Here is a 15,055-nt window from a genome sequence, read left to right as displayed (position 1 = left end):
CATAGCTCAAGAAATATTATTCATCTTCATTTGAATCAGGACTCTGTTTTATTCAGGTGCTCCATAAATTAATTGTCCAGTGACTGGCTCTTGAATATTCTGTTCCTATATCTGCTCTGTTGAGGCGGTTCTCCAGGTTCTTTATCAGATAGTCCCTTCATCAAGATAAATGTCTCCGAACCGGATATAATAATGTCAGGTCAGACAATTTCACTTTTCGCTTCGATAAGTTTGTGGGGGTTAAAATGGACACCAATATGTTTTGGCACAATCTCATGTTGCTGGAATTGGAAAGGCTGCTTTTCAAAAGCTTGGAACACTAGTCTGAACCAGAAAACTGTACACATCAGCAACTTTTGATGCTTCATAAAGCTTAGATCAGAACTTCTTTGGAGTATTGTTCTCATGTATGGAGCTCCACCCCTAACAAACCCTAAAGCTGCTAGATTCCATCCAGAAAAGAGCCATCTGCCTGATTGGAGACACGAACATTACTTGCATCCTTGATAGTCTTGGATATAGAAGAAAGGTTGGAGATTTGTCTCTCTTCTATTATTACTTCCACGGGAGGTATTCAAGTGACTTGCCACATTTTATTCCACCAAGAGCGGTGCATATCTGAAATACACGACGAACTATGGCTGCTCACTGTTTTGAGGTTCAACTCAGTACACCTTGCACTTCACTGTGTAAGAACTCTTTTATTTCGAAAACTGCGCTCGAGTGGAATAAACCTGAGAACGTTTTTTCAAATGGATTTAATCTACAGCGATTCAATTCAACTCGACGCGGCAGTCGAGCGTTTCGAGCTTTCCGTAAATGATGCGTTTCGAGCGGCCACCTCCAGGGAGGAGTGTCCGCTGAGGAGCTATAATGAGTTTCCCACTCGTATCAAAGCCTTGATACGAGAGAGAAATCGTCTGAGAAGGCTCTATCAGCGAACCCTTTTTCCAGGGGATAAAAATGCGGCAAATAGGAAGGCCAACCAAGTCAAGCAGGCCATCATCGGTCATAGAAACGAAAGGTGGGAAGAGCTTTGGAATCCTTTGAACCTGGGAGTGACGAGCTTTGGCGAGTCACTCGCAGGCTCAAGGGGAAGAAGACTGCTCTTTCACCCATTCATGGAGAGCGCGGAGTATGCTACTCCCCCGCCGACAAAGCATTAGCCTTTGCTGACTCAATGAAACGTCAGTTTCAGCTTAACGTTAACGACGACGACATCGATCGCGATATGCTGTTGGAAGACCGGGTTCACCGACTCCTCAGGGAAGATGACGATGACGACATGCGTCCAGCTTCTGTGGAAGAGCTGAAGGGATATATCAGGGCCGCAAAGGCTAAAAAAGCACGGGGGTCGACTCAATAACTAACAAGTTGTTGAAGAGGCTCCCGGAAAACTGAGTTGTATGCTTATTGAACATAATTAACAGTTCGTTAGCCCTCAGACACTTCCCCAGTAGGTGGAGGCATGCGGTCGTCGTCATGATCCCAAAACAGGATCAGAACCCGCTGTTCCCACAGAACTACCGCCCGATCAGTTTACTCTCTTCGGCGGTTAAGCTGGCTGAAAGAGTTGTTCTCCAAAGGCTCAACGAAGAAGTTGAGGACCGAAATGTTCTGCCTGATGAACAATTTCGCTTCAGGAGAAACCACTCCACTGAGTTACAGGCTCGAAGGCTGGTCGAAAACACCATCCGCGAGTTAAACACAAACAAAAAAGTGCACATTGTCCTATTAGACATCTCGAAGGCCTTCGACCGTGTTTGACACGAAGGTCTTCTGCACAAATTAAACGCGTTCGACCTGCCTCGGGGCCCTGTCCGGTGGATCGGGTCCTTCCTGAAAAACAGGACATTTCAGGTTAGAGTAGAGGGATCTCTGTCTGATAACAGAGAGATCCTTGCTGGAGTGCCACAGGAGGCCGTGCTCTCTCTGACGTTGTATGCACTTTACACCAGTGACCTTCCGAGGCCTGAGCGTGTGAAGATATCTCTTTACGCCGATGACACGGCTCTCCTCTTATCTTCCATGGGTCGGAAGCTCGGTGTCGTCTATCTGCAACGTGCATTGGACGACCTCGAGCGCTGGTACCTTGATTGGAAGATCCGAGTGAACCCGGATAAGACTGGGAATCTCTGGAAGAGAGATTAACTGGCAAGCGCGGGTAAAGTACCTCGGCCTTCTAATAGACCGTAGGCTCACTTGGAACCCGCACATAATGTGCGTCAAATCAAAGATCGAGGGTCGGATAGCACGTCTGTACCCTCTGATCAATAGAAAATCAAAAATGAGTCTTAAAAACAAAATTACCATCTATAATACGATGTTCAAGCCTGTCATCATTTATGCTTCAGGCGTCTGGTGACAAGCGGCGAAATATAATATCACCATTCTGGAGGTATTACAAAACAAGTTAATAAGGATGATTGTAAATGCTCCTTGGTTCGTGCGGAATGAAGCCATCCGCAGAGATTTGCAGCTACCTTCCATTCGGCAGTCCATTCAGTCGAGAAATCAGAGAGTTTTTGATGGCGCAGAAACTCATGAAAACCCATTAGTTAGGGAAGCTATGGATTATACTGTAGACGACCCTTCCGTTATAGAAGGCCCCGACACACTGTCGAATGAGGCCCCTATATCTTCCGTTGAAAGATAAACAACGTGTTCATCCAATTCACCCCAGCCAGGCAGGGGTACACCGTGGAGGGCGGTACTGATGTCTGAGGGCACTCATGCCGCCATACCATAACACCCACATCAGTCATGACCCGTTTGTCCTTCTGGCAAGCATCAGTTCAAAGGGTAAGGGAGTCAGGCTCCAACCTGACCAAATTCAAGATGACTTCCACCGATTCAGGCATCGATCTAAGAGCGTTTTGTCCGCAAAAAAGTTTCTAATGTGTGTGTTCCCAATCCCAATACCTCTTCCAATACCTTTTCTTCTTGACCTATCTCCTGATCTGGACCCATTTCGTAGATTTTGATAACAAACATAGTTTCCCGAGGGTCCTTCATCTATTATTGAGCCAATCTATTGCTGTTCGCCAATTTCTTCAGCTCTTCATAGATCTACTTCGATTTTACTCTTTGGGTGTTATTGTCAGTCACTGGGAAGATCAGAATGTATCAAAGCTATGCCCTTGAAAGAGGTACTGAGAGGTACTGGTTGTTTGGTTTAGGTATTTGTCATGTCTAACGAAATGACGAGAAATGCTATAGATATACAAATGAATAAAATTTGAGTTTTAAAATATTTTATTCTGAAAGATTTCCAAATTAATAAATACAGAAATTAAAATTGATGTTTACGGCTTTTCCTAAGACTGAAATCTTTAATTGAAGCACAATAATCTAACGAATGAGCTACGTCATTTTGATTGAAAAAGTAGCAATTACTGTAGTAAAGAAGAGAGGTCCGTATTAAAAAAAAGTTGATTCGAATTCCATTCGAAGAAAACGAAAAACAGTATTTTTGGTTTTCCCTGTATAACTCAAGAGGGGCAGGAGTCTTCGTAAATTTTCTTCGACCATAGTTCCCGATGACAGTTACCTTTTTTTTCCATTCAATCGTCTTCGTATCTGTTATAGTTTAGAATATAGCAATGTTACCACATGATGAAAGAAACGGCCTGTATATATTTATTGGGTCGCTTCTTCGTCCGGAGACCTTCAGGTTTTTGAATTCACATATATGGTCCCCTTTACGTGATTATCCAAACCATCTCGGCCTGGATACCGACGTGAATAAAGGGGGCCCTCACTTCACATTTTTGACCAAACTTTCACATGAACTTTCACGTATTAATGACTTTACACTCAGACAATCACAATATGTATAGAAGCCCCGCGATAGCACATGGCATCCGCGTATCTTCTTTGTGGAGGAACGTTATCGGCACGTCCGTCCACTACTATGACCCCCACGAAACTCCTTCATTATTACTCGTTGTCAAATCTATTCATTAAGAATAACTAATTCCTCTGGGTTCTATAGACAATTGACATATTCACTTTATTACTTCATTCAGTATGCAAAAATGCAAATTTCAACAAACGTAAAACTACTCCAGTAATATACATCATATACCATGTATTGACCTTCAACAAACACTTTACATGTTACGTTTCTGTGAAACTGTTTTGGTGAAAATTTCACAATAAAGTTATCGATTTTCATCAAGTATTGTCTGTTTGCATCACATATTTTATCGACCTTCTTTAGGTATTTTCACCTATCACAATCTCAAATATATTGAAATTGCAATTGTAATAGATACGGAGAATTGAATTGTAATAGAAACGTGTGGAAACTTTTTAGTTTACCCCGATAAGTTACTGCATATCTGCAAATATCTTCTAATTATCAATAATTTGTCGTATTTAAAAATTTTGCCTATCAGAAAAACTGAGAAGTTAAACAGATATTCACCTCACCGTTTCGGAGGCTAAAATTGTGTAGCAATTCCGTGAATGATATCTGAATCAATTCGATGACGTATGTTTCCATATTCAATTCCATAATGTATGTTTTGGAACTGAATATGGAATTCGTTTAATTCAATCTGTATGTGAAAGTAGTTTTTTCGAAAGGGCTTCTTCTCCCAGAATGTGTCTGAAAGTAACTTCTATGCATTTTCACATTTTTGTGAAAAGTTTATTTTGAAATCAATTGCTTTCTTCCTTCCTTGGGAAGTTTCCAACTTTTTTTGTATGATTATGGAGAAGTAGAAAGCTTAATGGAACAGTTGTTTTTTTGTTGTTTCCAAAGTGGACATTTACCTGGTGAACAATCTCGTAGATGAATTCTTAACTTTAACTTAGTACTGAATGTGAGGTCAACAAGGGGTGGAGAAGGAGTTATGACAAAAATTGACCTCTTCTGCATTTTTTTCTCAGCAGATGTTTCGTTTTCAGAATACTTCTTACCACTATTTTTCCAAATAATAATTCGTCAATTCACGTGACATTTATATAGCTTAATACTGTTGTGTAAGAATATGTGCTTGATGACGAAATTGATTAAAACAATTGGTTATTCGTCTATCTTTGACTTATTACGAAATTCAGCTATCGTACGTGAGGTACATGAAAATATCCTGACTCGTGACCTACCTTCGGATATAAGCAATTATCAGATGTCATGTTTGTAAATATTCGATTTAGAGAACACGCATCTTTAATGGTTTAATGATAATTCTAGAGAACGGCTTAATTACAGTTCCAAGTTAAATTGTCGGCAATTATAATGAGACGAAAAAATCACAATTATTATGTTTCATGGGAATTATTATACATTGGATTGGTCAAAATGTTTCTATTTCAGAATAGCAACAATCCTTGACAAAATTTAAAACAAATTTTAGGAAGAGTGGATACTTGAAGGATTTTTGATAACGAAGATATTGATAACTTCTTTTCGATAAATAAAAATTAAACATTATTAGAGTGTAAATTCGAAACTGATTGAATTTTCAAAGAAAAAGATAAAACATTCTTTGAATATGTATAAAATTGATGGAGAAGAATGAAATCTTAATTGAGAGCGTTTATGAGTTTCAAAGAGGAATGGGAAATGTACCAATAGACACTTGAAATATACAGGGTGGCCAAACAAAAATGAAACAAAGCCGCTACCAGAACTTGCCTCAACTTTTCAGGAAAATGCAAGAACCAGTCAATTTTTGATTGAAGGATGACATTCCTCATCGGTAATTTTTTCTACCACTTACAGCTTCAAGCGAAAATGATAGTCACCAGCAAATTTAAAAATGACACGTAAATAAGATGCCCTTCAATTTTTCTCTGTAATAGTTAACGAATTTTGGAATCCACATGTGGAATTTGATTTTATTTGGTTGATTACATATACTGACCACTTTTCACATAGTCAGTGGGCATAAATCAATTCATCTAAAGGAACAATTCGTTCACGTCAGTTTCAACTCCCTACACTGTAGGCTAATGGAATGATGCCTATCAGAAAACAACTACTTTCCTGGCTAATACCAAAAAAGGCGTTGTATTATATCCGACAGGTGTCAACGAATTGTTCTTTTAAATGATTTGATTTATAGCCAGTCTGCAAGTATGCCCACTAACTATGTGTGAAAAGTTTTCTTTCCTTATACGAGGCAAATTTCGGATATGCGGTTGGTTACCTCGTGCACAAGCAGATAGGGCGATGACAAATCTGTTGCTTGTTGTCCGTTTCAGCCTAGTTCGAGGAATGAAACTCTGAAGGAATTTGATTTTAAATTATCGGAAATCATCGACTTCATGTTGATGATCTGTTTTAAAATCTGTTTTTCCGTTAACCAGCTGTCGCACCCCTACGAACGACAACCCTCAAAAGTCGAAACTTGTGCGAGCTAAGGATTGACGAGGTCTTACCTTTTAACGTGTGATTCCTAACACGAGTTGGACGATAGCAAGTGAAGATCGATCGTTCAGACTAGGGCTTGAACCACCGACCAACACGGCAGTCAATTCGAGTGAGTGAACAAATCACCCACGCCGAACCGCTTGGCTACCGCTTGGCTACCGACCGATGATAGACACCACCTTGCACTGACAAGTGGCCAAACAGCCCGAAACCGGTCTGCAAGTGTGTTCAAATAATTGAAAATCTATTACAGCAGTTGTATCGCCAACCGCAGTGAAGAAACCTGCACTGACACTAGTCAGATATATCCGACGCCCTTCGCGGTATTAGCCAGGGGAGTAGTTCTGATAGGTGTCAGTCCATTGACATATAGTGTAGGGAGTTGAGACTGGCCTGAAAGAATTGTTTTTTTAGACGATTTGATATTCTGATCATTTGATTAATTGGACCAACTAAGTCCATACCTATTCGTTAACATTTTGTTAAGAACATTTTATGTGTTACAATAGATTTCACACACAAATACCCCCACTCCCTAATATTTGTACTGTCACTATCACCAATTGTATGTCTATTCTTGGAATCTCAGTGATAAATAATTAATTGGCACAATTATTCGAATCCATTAATTATATCTACTAACTCATAATAACTATTAAACTTTAGATTTCTATTACACGTTATGAATATTACTGGAGTTTTTTTCCCAACACCAAATCGTTATTTTTAACACCTCGACACGTGTTTCGATCACCAAGTGATCATCTTCAAAGAGGAAGTTTTAATTTTCCTCTTTACCCTTTCTACAGACCTCATTGAAAATTGTGATTCTTACTCACAAGTGAGTAAAGATCCTACATTAAAAGTTCAACGTAATTGTAATGATTTAATTGAAAAATTATTTGTCAATCCGATTGACGAACTTACAAAAAGACGTGTAACTAATTATACTGGGACCTTGCCAAAATTTTATGCATTACCTAAAATACACAAACCAATTCTGTCGGTTAAACCTTTCATTGCTTCAATTCGTTCTCCTATTGAAAAACTTGTATAATTTCTAACAGACATTTTAAAGAAAGTTTATGAATTTGATAACCAATATTTTATCAATGATTATTTTTCTTTTAAAATAATCATGTGATTGCTAGCTTAGTTACTGAAAAAACATCTTGTTCGACATAGATGAAGTTCGAGTGATATTCATTATCTAGAAGAGACAAGGAAACGAGTCTTTGAACCCAACTGAACAACTGATTTGATCGCCTCAATCTCTTATAAAAAAACGCAATTGCCTCTAGTACCACCAAAGTAGCTACATCATTCAGAGTCCTCACCGACGTCAATAAAACCAACCAAGAAGGTTCCCCCCAAGTATACTGAAAAACCAATGAAAACCCGCTCCCCTTAATTACTGATAAATATTAAATTTTATTCATATTGATATTACTTTTTATTTGTTTTTCAATAATCTATTAAAATATGATAAGGAGTCTCAAATTTGCCCATCTTAATGTAAGGTCTCTATTCACTGGGTTTGACTTGCTTGAGGATTTCATCATCACTCACAATATTGCTATATTTGCTATATCAGAAACTCAGTCAAGATATCTCTTCAAATATAGTGGAAATTGAGAATTACCGTCTTGTTGGAGGAGGTGGAGTTGGCTTTGACATAAAAACTTCTATAGAATTTCAAATAGTTTTTTCTGAGGTGAGTCTACACTTAGAACAGATGTGGATTTCAATAAGAAAGTTTAGTAAAACTATCTTTGGAATCGCTTATCGATCGCCCAAAGTTAACGTAACACCCACTATCTGCATTGGAAGAAGTTGTGTCGAGTCTTATAATAAACTTTGACTATTTGAATTTAGCTGGCGATCTGAATATAAATCTCTTAACAATCCACGGAGGGATTATTGAATCTACTTGAGAGTTATGCTTTGTCCCAACTGATTGAAGTTCCTACTAGAATAACCGCCAATACCTAGTCAAACTTCTTCACATCATACGTAAATGATATAAAATCCGTAAATGTTCCGGACAGTGGTATTTCCGACCATTCTGCTATTTTATGCGAAGTATTAACATTGAAAACATATCATGAACATAAGACAGTAAACTTCATATATTTTTGAAAATATCATACTCATTGACATACTATAAGCAAATGCAAAACTATACCATGGGTGCTATAAGACGGGAAAAAAAGCTTACTTGGAATTTACTTTGAGAAATAGTAGTCTTAAGTAATCTGGAGCACGCTCAGAACGCTAGATATCGTGAAGACATCCTTCCACCATCATTTTCATTTCGTTAATATAAAGCATACTGTTAAAGCAGATATTCAGATATTCTCTTCCGGAAAAATACAACCAAATTCCAAATTCTCAACTTTGTTGAAGATAAATCCCTCTCAGGTGCAGCAATATCTGAATCGTGTAAAAAGTAACTGTGCTGGATCAGATGGTGTATCTCTAATTATGTTAAGACATGTTGAAAGTTACCTTATCAACCATATCACACATATATTCAACACCGCAATTGTAACAAACAGCTTCCCCACTTCATGAAAAGAAGCCATCGTTTTACCGTTACCGAAATGTGACAATCCAACAGAACTATCACACCTGAGGCCTATCAGGAAACTGCCTGTTCTCTCCAAAGCATTTGAGTTGATCCTCAAATATAAGATTGATTCAGTTGTGTATAGTAATATCATCATCACTGCTGTCCAGTCAGGTTTCCGGGAATCCCACACCACTACAACTGCTCTTGTCAACATAACGCAGGTTTTATTCAATTCAATTGATAAAAATCAATTTACTCTGATGAAACTGCTTGATTACAGTGAGGCCTTTTATAAAATACTTTTCTGTAAGAAGATTTCATACTTTGGATTTTATAAACATATCGTTGAGTTAAGAATATTACTGAAGTTTTTTCCCAACACCAAACCGCCACTTCGAAACCTCGGCACGTGTTTCGATCATCAAGTGATCGTCTTCAAGAGAAAGATCAAACTGTTTCTTTGTTTTTTGCCACTTTCTTGATTTCTGATTGTTTGTTGTGGGGGTATATTAATCTGTAAGTGAATTTACGGCTTTGTTTTCTGACTAAGTTCTGGATTGTATCTGCGTTGAAACCATCATTATGGCCTATCTGTGTAATTATTTCAATTTCCCACAGCTTGATTGTCAGCAAACAAAGTCAGTGAGAATGCAACATTGAATTGTAGGCTGCTAATTTATGAGTGTCTGGATGGAAATAATCTGTTGGGATGGTAATGTCTGTATGGCTAGGTTTTCTGAATACATTGAACTAAAATTTATTCTGATTGTGTGTAATGATCAGGTCTAAGAAATTGATCTGTTTCTCTGCCTCTGTTTCGAGTGTGAACTGAATGTTGCTATTGAGATTATTCATGAATGTCATAAATCGGTTCAGCTGTTGGAGAACCTACTCTTTAATCGAATGAAACTAAAATTGAATTATGTGGCGTGGTTTGGTTCCTTATGTTTTCCACTAAAGTCAGTGAATTTTTAATGATGTGAGGTGTGACGAAATTCATTCATTTTTGATTCAGATATGTAGACGATTTCTTAGACATGGCCATTACATACAATCAGAATGAATTTGAGTTCAATGTATTCAGAAAACCTAGCTATGCAGACATTACCATCCCAAGTGATTCTGTCCATCCAAACAGTCATAAATTAGCAGCCTACAATTCAATGTTGCACCGAGCATTCTCACTGCCTTTGTCTGCTAACAATTAACAATCTAGCTAGGGAAATAGAAATAATTATACACTTAGGCCATAATAATGATTTCAACGCAGATACAATCCAGAAGTTAGTCAGAAAACAAAACCGTAAATTCACTTTCAGATTAATATACCTCCAGATCAAACAATCAGAAATCAAGAAATGGGTAAAACATATTTTGGTAAAAGAACAGAGATAATTGTGGTTTTTTTCAGAAAAAACATATTATTCCTTGACATGCCTCATGCAACCACAAGTTTCCAAAGCTAAACGATTCGGAAATTTTGCACTATGCAAGGAAGGGTTGCGAACTCAATTATTTGGAATCCTTGGAAATTCACAAGCATAAACATTGCGGGTGCAACCTGTTAAATGATCAAATCGATCTAAGTAGTTTACTCACCGGTTTTCATACTGGCTTGTCTACATTGTCACAAGTAAACAAAATTCAGGTATTCATCAATTGAGTTAAGTATCTCTATTATTGTCTTATTATTGTCACTGTGACTTATTATCAGTTTATTGTAATTGTTTAAAAATGTCCTCATATGACGAAACTGCAGTAACATTAGTTACAAATAAAAGTGGTAAAAAACATAAGAAATTTGATTTCTCATGTTCCGTGAATAATATGAAAGTAGTTGTTTCGCTTTTTCTTCCAGTTTGTGTCTATTTGTTTTGTGTCACAAGTCTTTGTGAAGAGTTTATTTTGAAATTGATTGCTTTCTTCATTTCTTTGTAAGATTCCCACATTTTTTTTGTATAAAGATGAATAATAATTACAAATCCAAAACCTTTCTTTTCCAGGTACACCTATTAGGTTATGAAATTTTCGAATAGTTTTGAAATTGCACAAAACATATAAATAAAATGTCAATATGTACTAATCATGTGTTTTTGATATTTCCCTATTAGGTAGGTATGTTCTTAAAAAATATTAAATTCCCGCAAATCTGTTTCGCACCCTATTCGTTAAATTCATCAGTGAAACTCCGATAATTTGATTGCAATAAAATAATTTCATTTCGCTTCGACTGTATTTCATGTTCACATTTTGTTCATTACAGACATTTGAAGTGAACGTGGTTACGTTAACATCGACTCGATTACGCGGCAAAGTTACGAACCGTAGCAGGCCAGATCTTGATGTGAAGTGTTGGTTGCCTACTTCCAGTGTGCATCAGGAAACAACATCAAAATGCATTTTCCGAGGAGTCTTGATAGAAAAACATGTAAGTGCTTTGGATATTGATACTATTTTTCTGTCAACATGTGAGGTTTATAAAATACTTTTGCTACTCAGTTTTGAATATTACAGTTTTTTTGTAGGCATTGATATAATGTTCCTTTGTATCCAGTATTCACAAAAGTTTAGAGATTAATTATTCGTCAAAACTTTCGAAAACTATAATTATGGTATAACTTGGTAATGGAGTCTGTTTTTTTTATGTTACAATAATATCACAATTATATTCATTTGGATTATGCTGAAAGAAGTAAAATATCATTGAATTGAAGTGGTGGCTGTGATTCAAAATAGAAATGTGAAAATCGGTGCAAACTTTTTGATGTTAGAGGTCGAGAACAGACCCCAACGAATGTGAAGGTCGAGCATATTTACATTTACGGATCGATAAAAATAATCAACTGGAATGTACCATATGTGACAAGTGATTTGAATTCTTACAGGTGCTTTAATTACATTTTAGTTCGATTAGAAGTGACTGGCCATATGTTAATTTATCAATAATATACGAAGTGATCAGAGTCTTTTTAAAAGGTTTGATAAGTATGTTTTCCAAATAGGTATTACAAACATTTTACTAACTTGAATGGAGGAATACATAATATTGGAGAAAACTATGAATTAGTACCTTCAGGTTTTAACAAAAATCAACATTCAATTTTTTTCTAATTTACCAAAGATCACGTTTACACGAATACCTGTGTAACATCCCTTGTTATAAGATGTTAATGTTAATAACCACTCTCTGGGGAAGTAATTACACGGATCGAGTGTAATTACACGGTGCGTTGTCTTCATGAATCAAACTTTTTTTCATTGCCATATGTGGTCGTTTCTTTGCAATTTCGGCCTTCGAATGCTCCAATAACGCTATATAATATTCACTGTTGATGATATTCCCTTTCTCAAGATAGTCGATGAATATTGCACCACGTACATTCCAAAATACACAGGTCATAACCTTTCTAGCCGATTATTGTGCTTTCGGCTGCTCTAGACGAGGTTCACCAGTTGCCCTCCACTCAGATGACGATCGTTTTGATTACGGAGTGAAGTGATGGATCCATGTTTCATCCATTGTAACATATTGACGCAAAAATCCGGTTTGTTATGTTCAAACATGGCCAAACACTACTCAGAATCGTCAAGACGGTGTTGTTTTTGGTGAACAGTGAGCTCGCGTCTCACCTTCTTTGAACAGAACTCCCATATAGTCAAATGATCATGCAATATAAAGCCAACACGTTCTTTTGATTTCTTTATAATGTCAGCTAACTCACGTAACTTTACTTATCCATCATTCCATCATTTTTTTGTTTTCTGGTGTTACTGCCTCATTTGTGCGTTTACTGCGTTCTGCATCATCGGTATCTCTACGACTACGTCTGAAGTCAGCAAACCAACGTTTAATTGTTGTTTCTGATGGAGTGGAGTACTTATAACACATTTTAAGCCATTGCTTTGCTTGAATAGTATTTTCCTATCAAAAAGCATTGTTAAATTAAAACGCGGAATTGATTTTGATCCATTGGTTTGAAAATAATAAAAGTAGTGTCACTCTTAGCCCAATGACTCTTTAACTTATGAGTAGATTTTCATGAAATTTCAAGTTTTCTTTTGAAGGTTGTACTAACTAAAAAAGCGGTGGATACAATAATAGTAGCGGCATCAATGTGTTAGTCCCGAGAGTTTTCAGCCCATGTAGTATTTTGATAAGTAAAACCCGTCTCTGACAACAACCGTTACCAATATAACATTTGAATGTGAATTTGGCCTATGCGCCGTCAGAAAGTTGAGGTTTTTTTCTAGGAAATAGAGAACGCTGTATACCAAGGAACATATTATTTCACCGTTTGTGTTGTGACCTCGTATATTCGAGCAAAAGTGAAAATACAGTTGTTTCAAGAATCGTTATCGATCAAACTACAAATTATCTAATTTTTTTTTCTTATAAGGGTTGAACAGGCACATATCTTGAAATTGAAATTTATAATGAACAGTTGATTGACATTTTCTATACTGGAACAGATACATAGATGTTTCACTGTTCAGGTAGACAATTGGGCAAGTTTGTCGAATTTGTTAATTCCGTTCACCTATCAACTGAATTCACACAACTGAAATGGAGGTAAATAATTCAATAAAATTCGCTAGACATAACTATCAATCAAAAATAAACATTATTTTGCAATTTTTTACAAACCAGCTAATACGGACATTGTCATACATAATTCCTCGACACATCTCTGTCAACTAAAGTAGCAGCTTTCAATAGTATGCTTCACAGACTATTGAATAGTCCATGTCATGAAGTAATTCCCAAAAAAAAATCGATTTCTTCAAACAAATCGATGTTAGCAATTCCATATTTATAAAAAAACTACGGAAACAAGCTATTTAGCAGGTTTATCCCACTTAAATAATACCTCTTTCCATATTTTTCTGAAGAGAGAGGCTAGACAGAGAGACTGCATCTAGACTTGTGAACATTGTCAATTGCACAAATCAATGTAATGCAAAGTGCAACATACTGTTGGTTGACACTGTAAGTCACAGCATTCTGGAGATGACCTCTGACTTTATACCTCCAACTGTCAACTACGAACTGCCTTATAAAGTATCGTCCCCGAGTAGAGAAGACTGGATCCTCCAGGAGAAGGAAATATTAAGAGCAAATAGTTGTTGGTTCACCAATGGATCAAATACATCTCTCGGTTCTGGTGCAGGTGTTTTCAGTCGCATACCCAGGATAGAGATATCAACCTGCTTAGAAACGTATGCGATTGTATTTCAAGCGGAAATTTACTCTATTGAATTGTGTGCCTAGAGATTGGAAGAAACCAACCTCATTGAATAGACCTACTTACTTTGGACCTAACCTAACCCAACCCATTTCAATAAACAATAATAAGCGGCATATCGACATACTTTGGCGAACTCATCAATAATATGGTTCGTTTTTTGAAAAGGACATATTTAGACTAGCTTGTCAACCGAATGAAAATTTAAGAGAATTTATTATGGACAATAAAAACAAAACTTCAGTGTCGGATAGATCAGTATACCGTGTGACCACGAAATCGTTGTACGTGCCACGAGGTAAGAAATTTGAAATTAGGAATACAGTTCATCGAAGTCTATATTTTTGATGATGGAACATAGGGTTGACCGGAAATTAACTGAAGTAAAAAATTTTAAATAGAACCATTGACCATTTGATCGAATATACATTTTTTCATGAAAATGACATAATCTGCCATTTCCATTCAAAATGGTGGCAAAGGAGCCATTTTCTCCAAATTCAATATGGTGATACTATGACGTCACCTAAAGAAATATTGCCGAAAAACTCGATGTAGGGAAAAAAACACGAAATTTTATCAGTTTTGGGATGAAAATTTAAAAATTTAAATTTTTCATTTCACCCACGTACTCTTCCTCAATTCATTCCAAATGCCATAATTTATTACTTCATTTATTTCGAAAATCTCAATAGTAAGTGACATCATTGACATCAAAGTTTACCTTTTCTACTCCAGAAAAATGAAGATACTAAGGTGTTCATTTTTCTGTGCCAGTGAAGAAGTGAATAAGAAGTTTAAACTCACAATGATACAGAGCAGCTTTGAAACTTTCAAATTTTCTATCAAAATGTTCGA

General features: G+C 36.8%; 2 protein-coding genes across 2 annotated transcripts in view; one reads left to right on the top strand and one right to left on the bottom strand.

Annotated features, from left to right (window-relative positions):
- Window positions 1-15,055, top strand: part of emp (epithelial membrane protein) — a 226,157-nt gene that overhangs the window by 15,009 nt on the left and 196,093 nt on the right. The window contains exon 2 of the mRNA XM_074170711.1: window positions 11,218-11,382. Coding sequence (XP_074026812.1) covers window positions 11,349-11,382 — 34 coding nt within the window. The 5' untranslated portion in view covers window positions 11,218-11,348. The remainder of the gene's footprint in view (window positions 1-11,217; window positions 11,383-15,055) is intronic.
- The window catches only part of Sms (Spermine synthase), a 78,019-nt gene that overhangs the window by 60,364 nt on the left and 2,600 nt on the right, over window positions 1-15,055 (bottom strand). The gene's annotated exons all lie outside the window — the stretch shown is intronic.

This window comes from Leptinotarsa decemlineata, unplaced genomic scaffold (assembly GCF_025532065.1).
Source record: "Leptinotarsa decemlineata unplaced genomic scaffold, Ldec_3_MD MMD2_P_RNA_scaffold_9, whole genome shotgun sequence".
In the NCBI taxonomy this organism is placed as follows: domain Eukaryota; kingdom Metazoa; phylum Arthropoda; class Insecta; order Coleoptera; family Chrysomelidae; genus Leptinotarsa; species Leptinotarsa decemlineata.
This window is presented reverse-complemented; position numbering and strand designations above follow the sequence as displayed.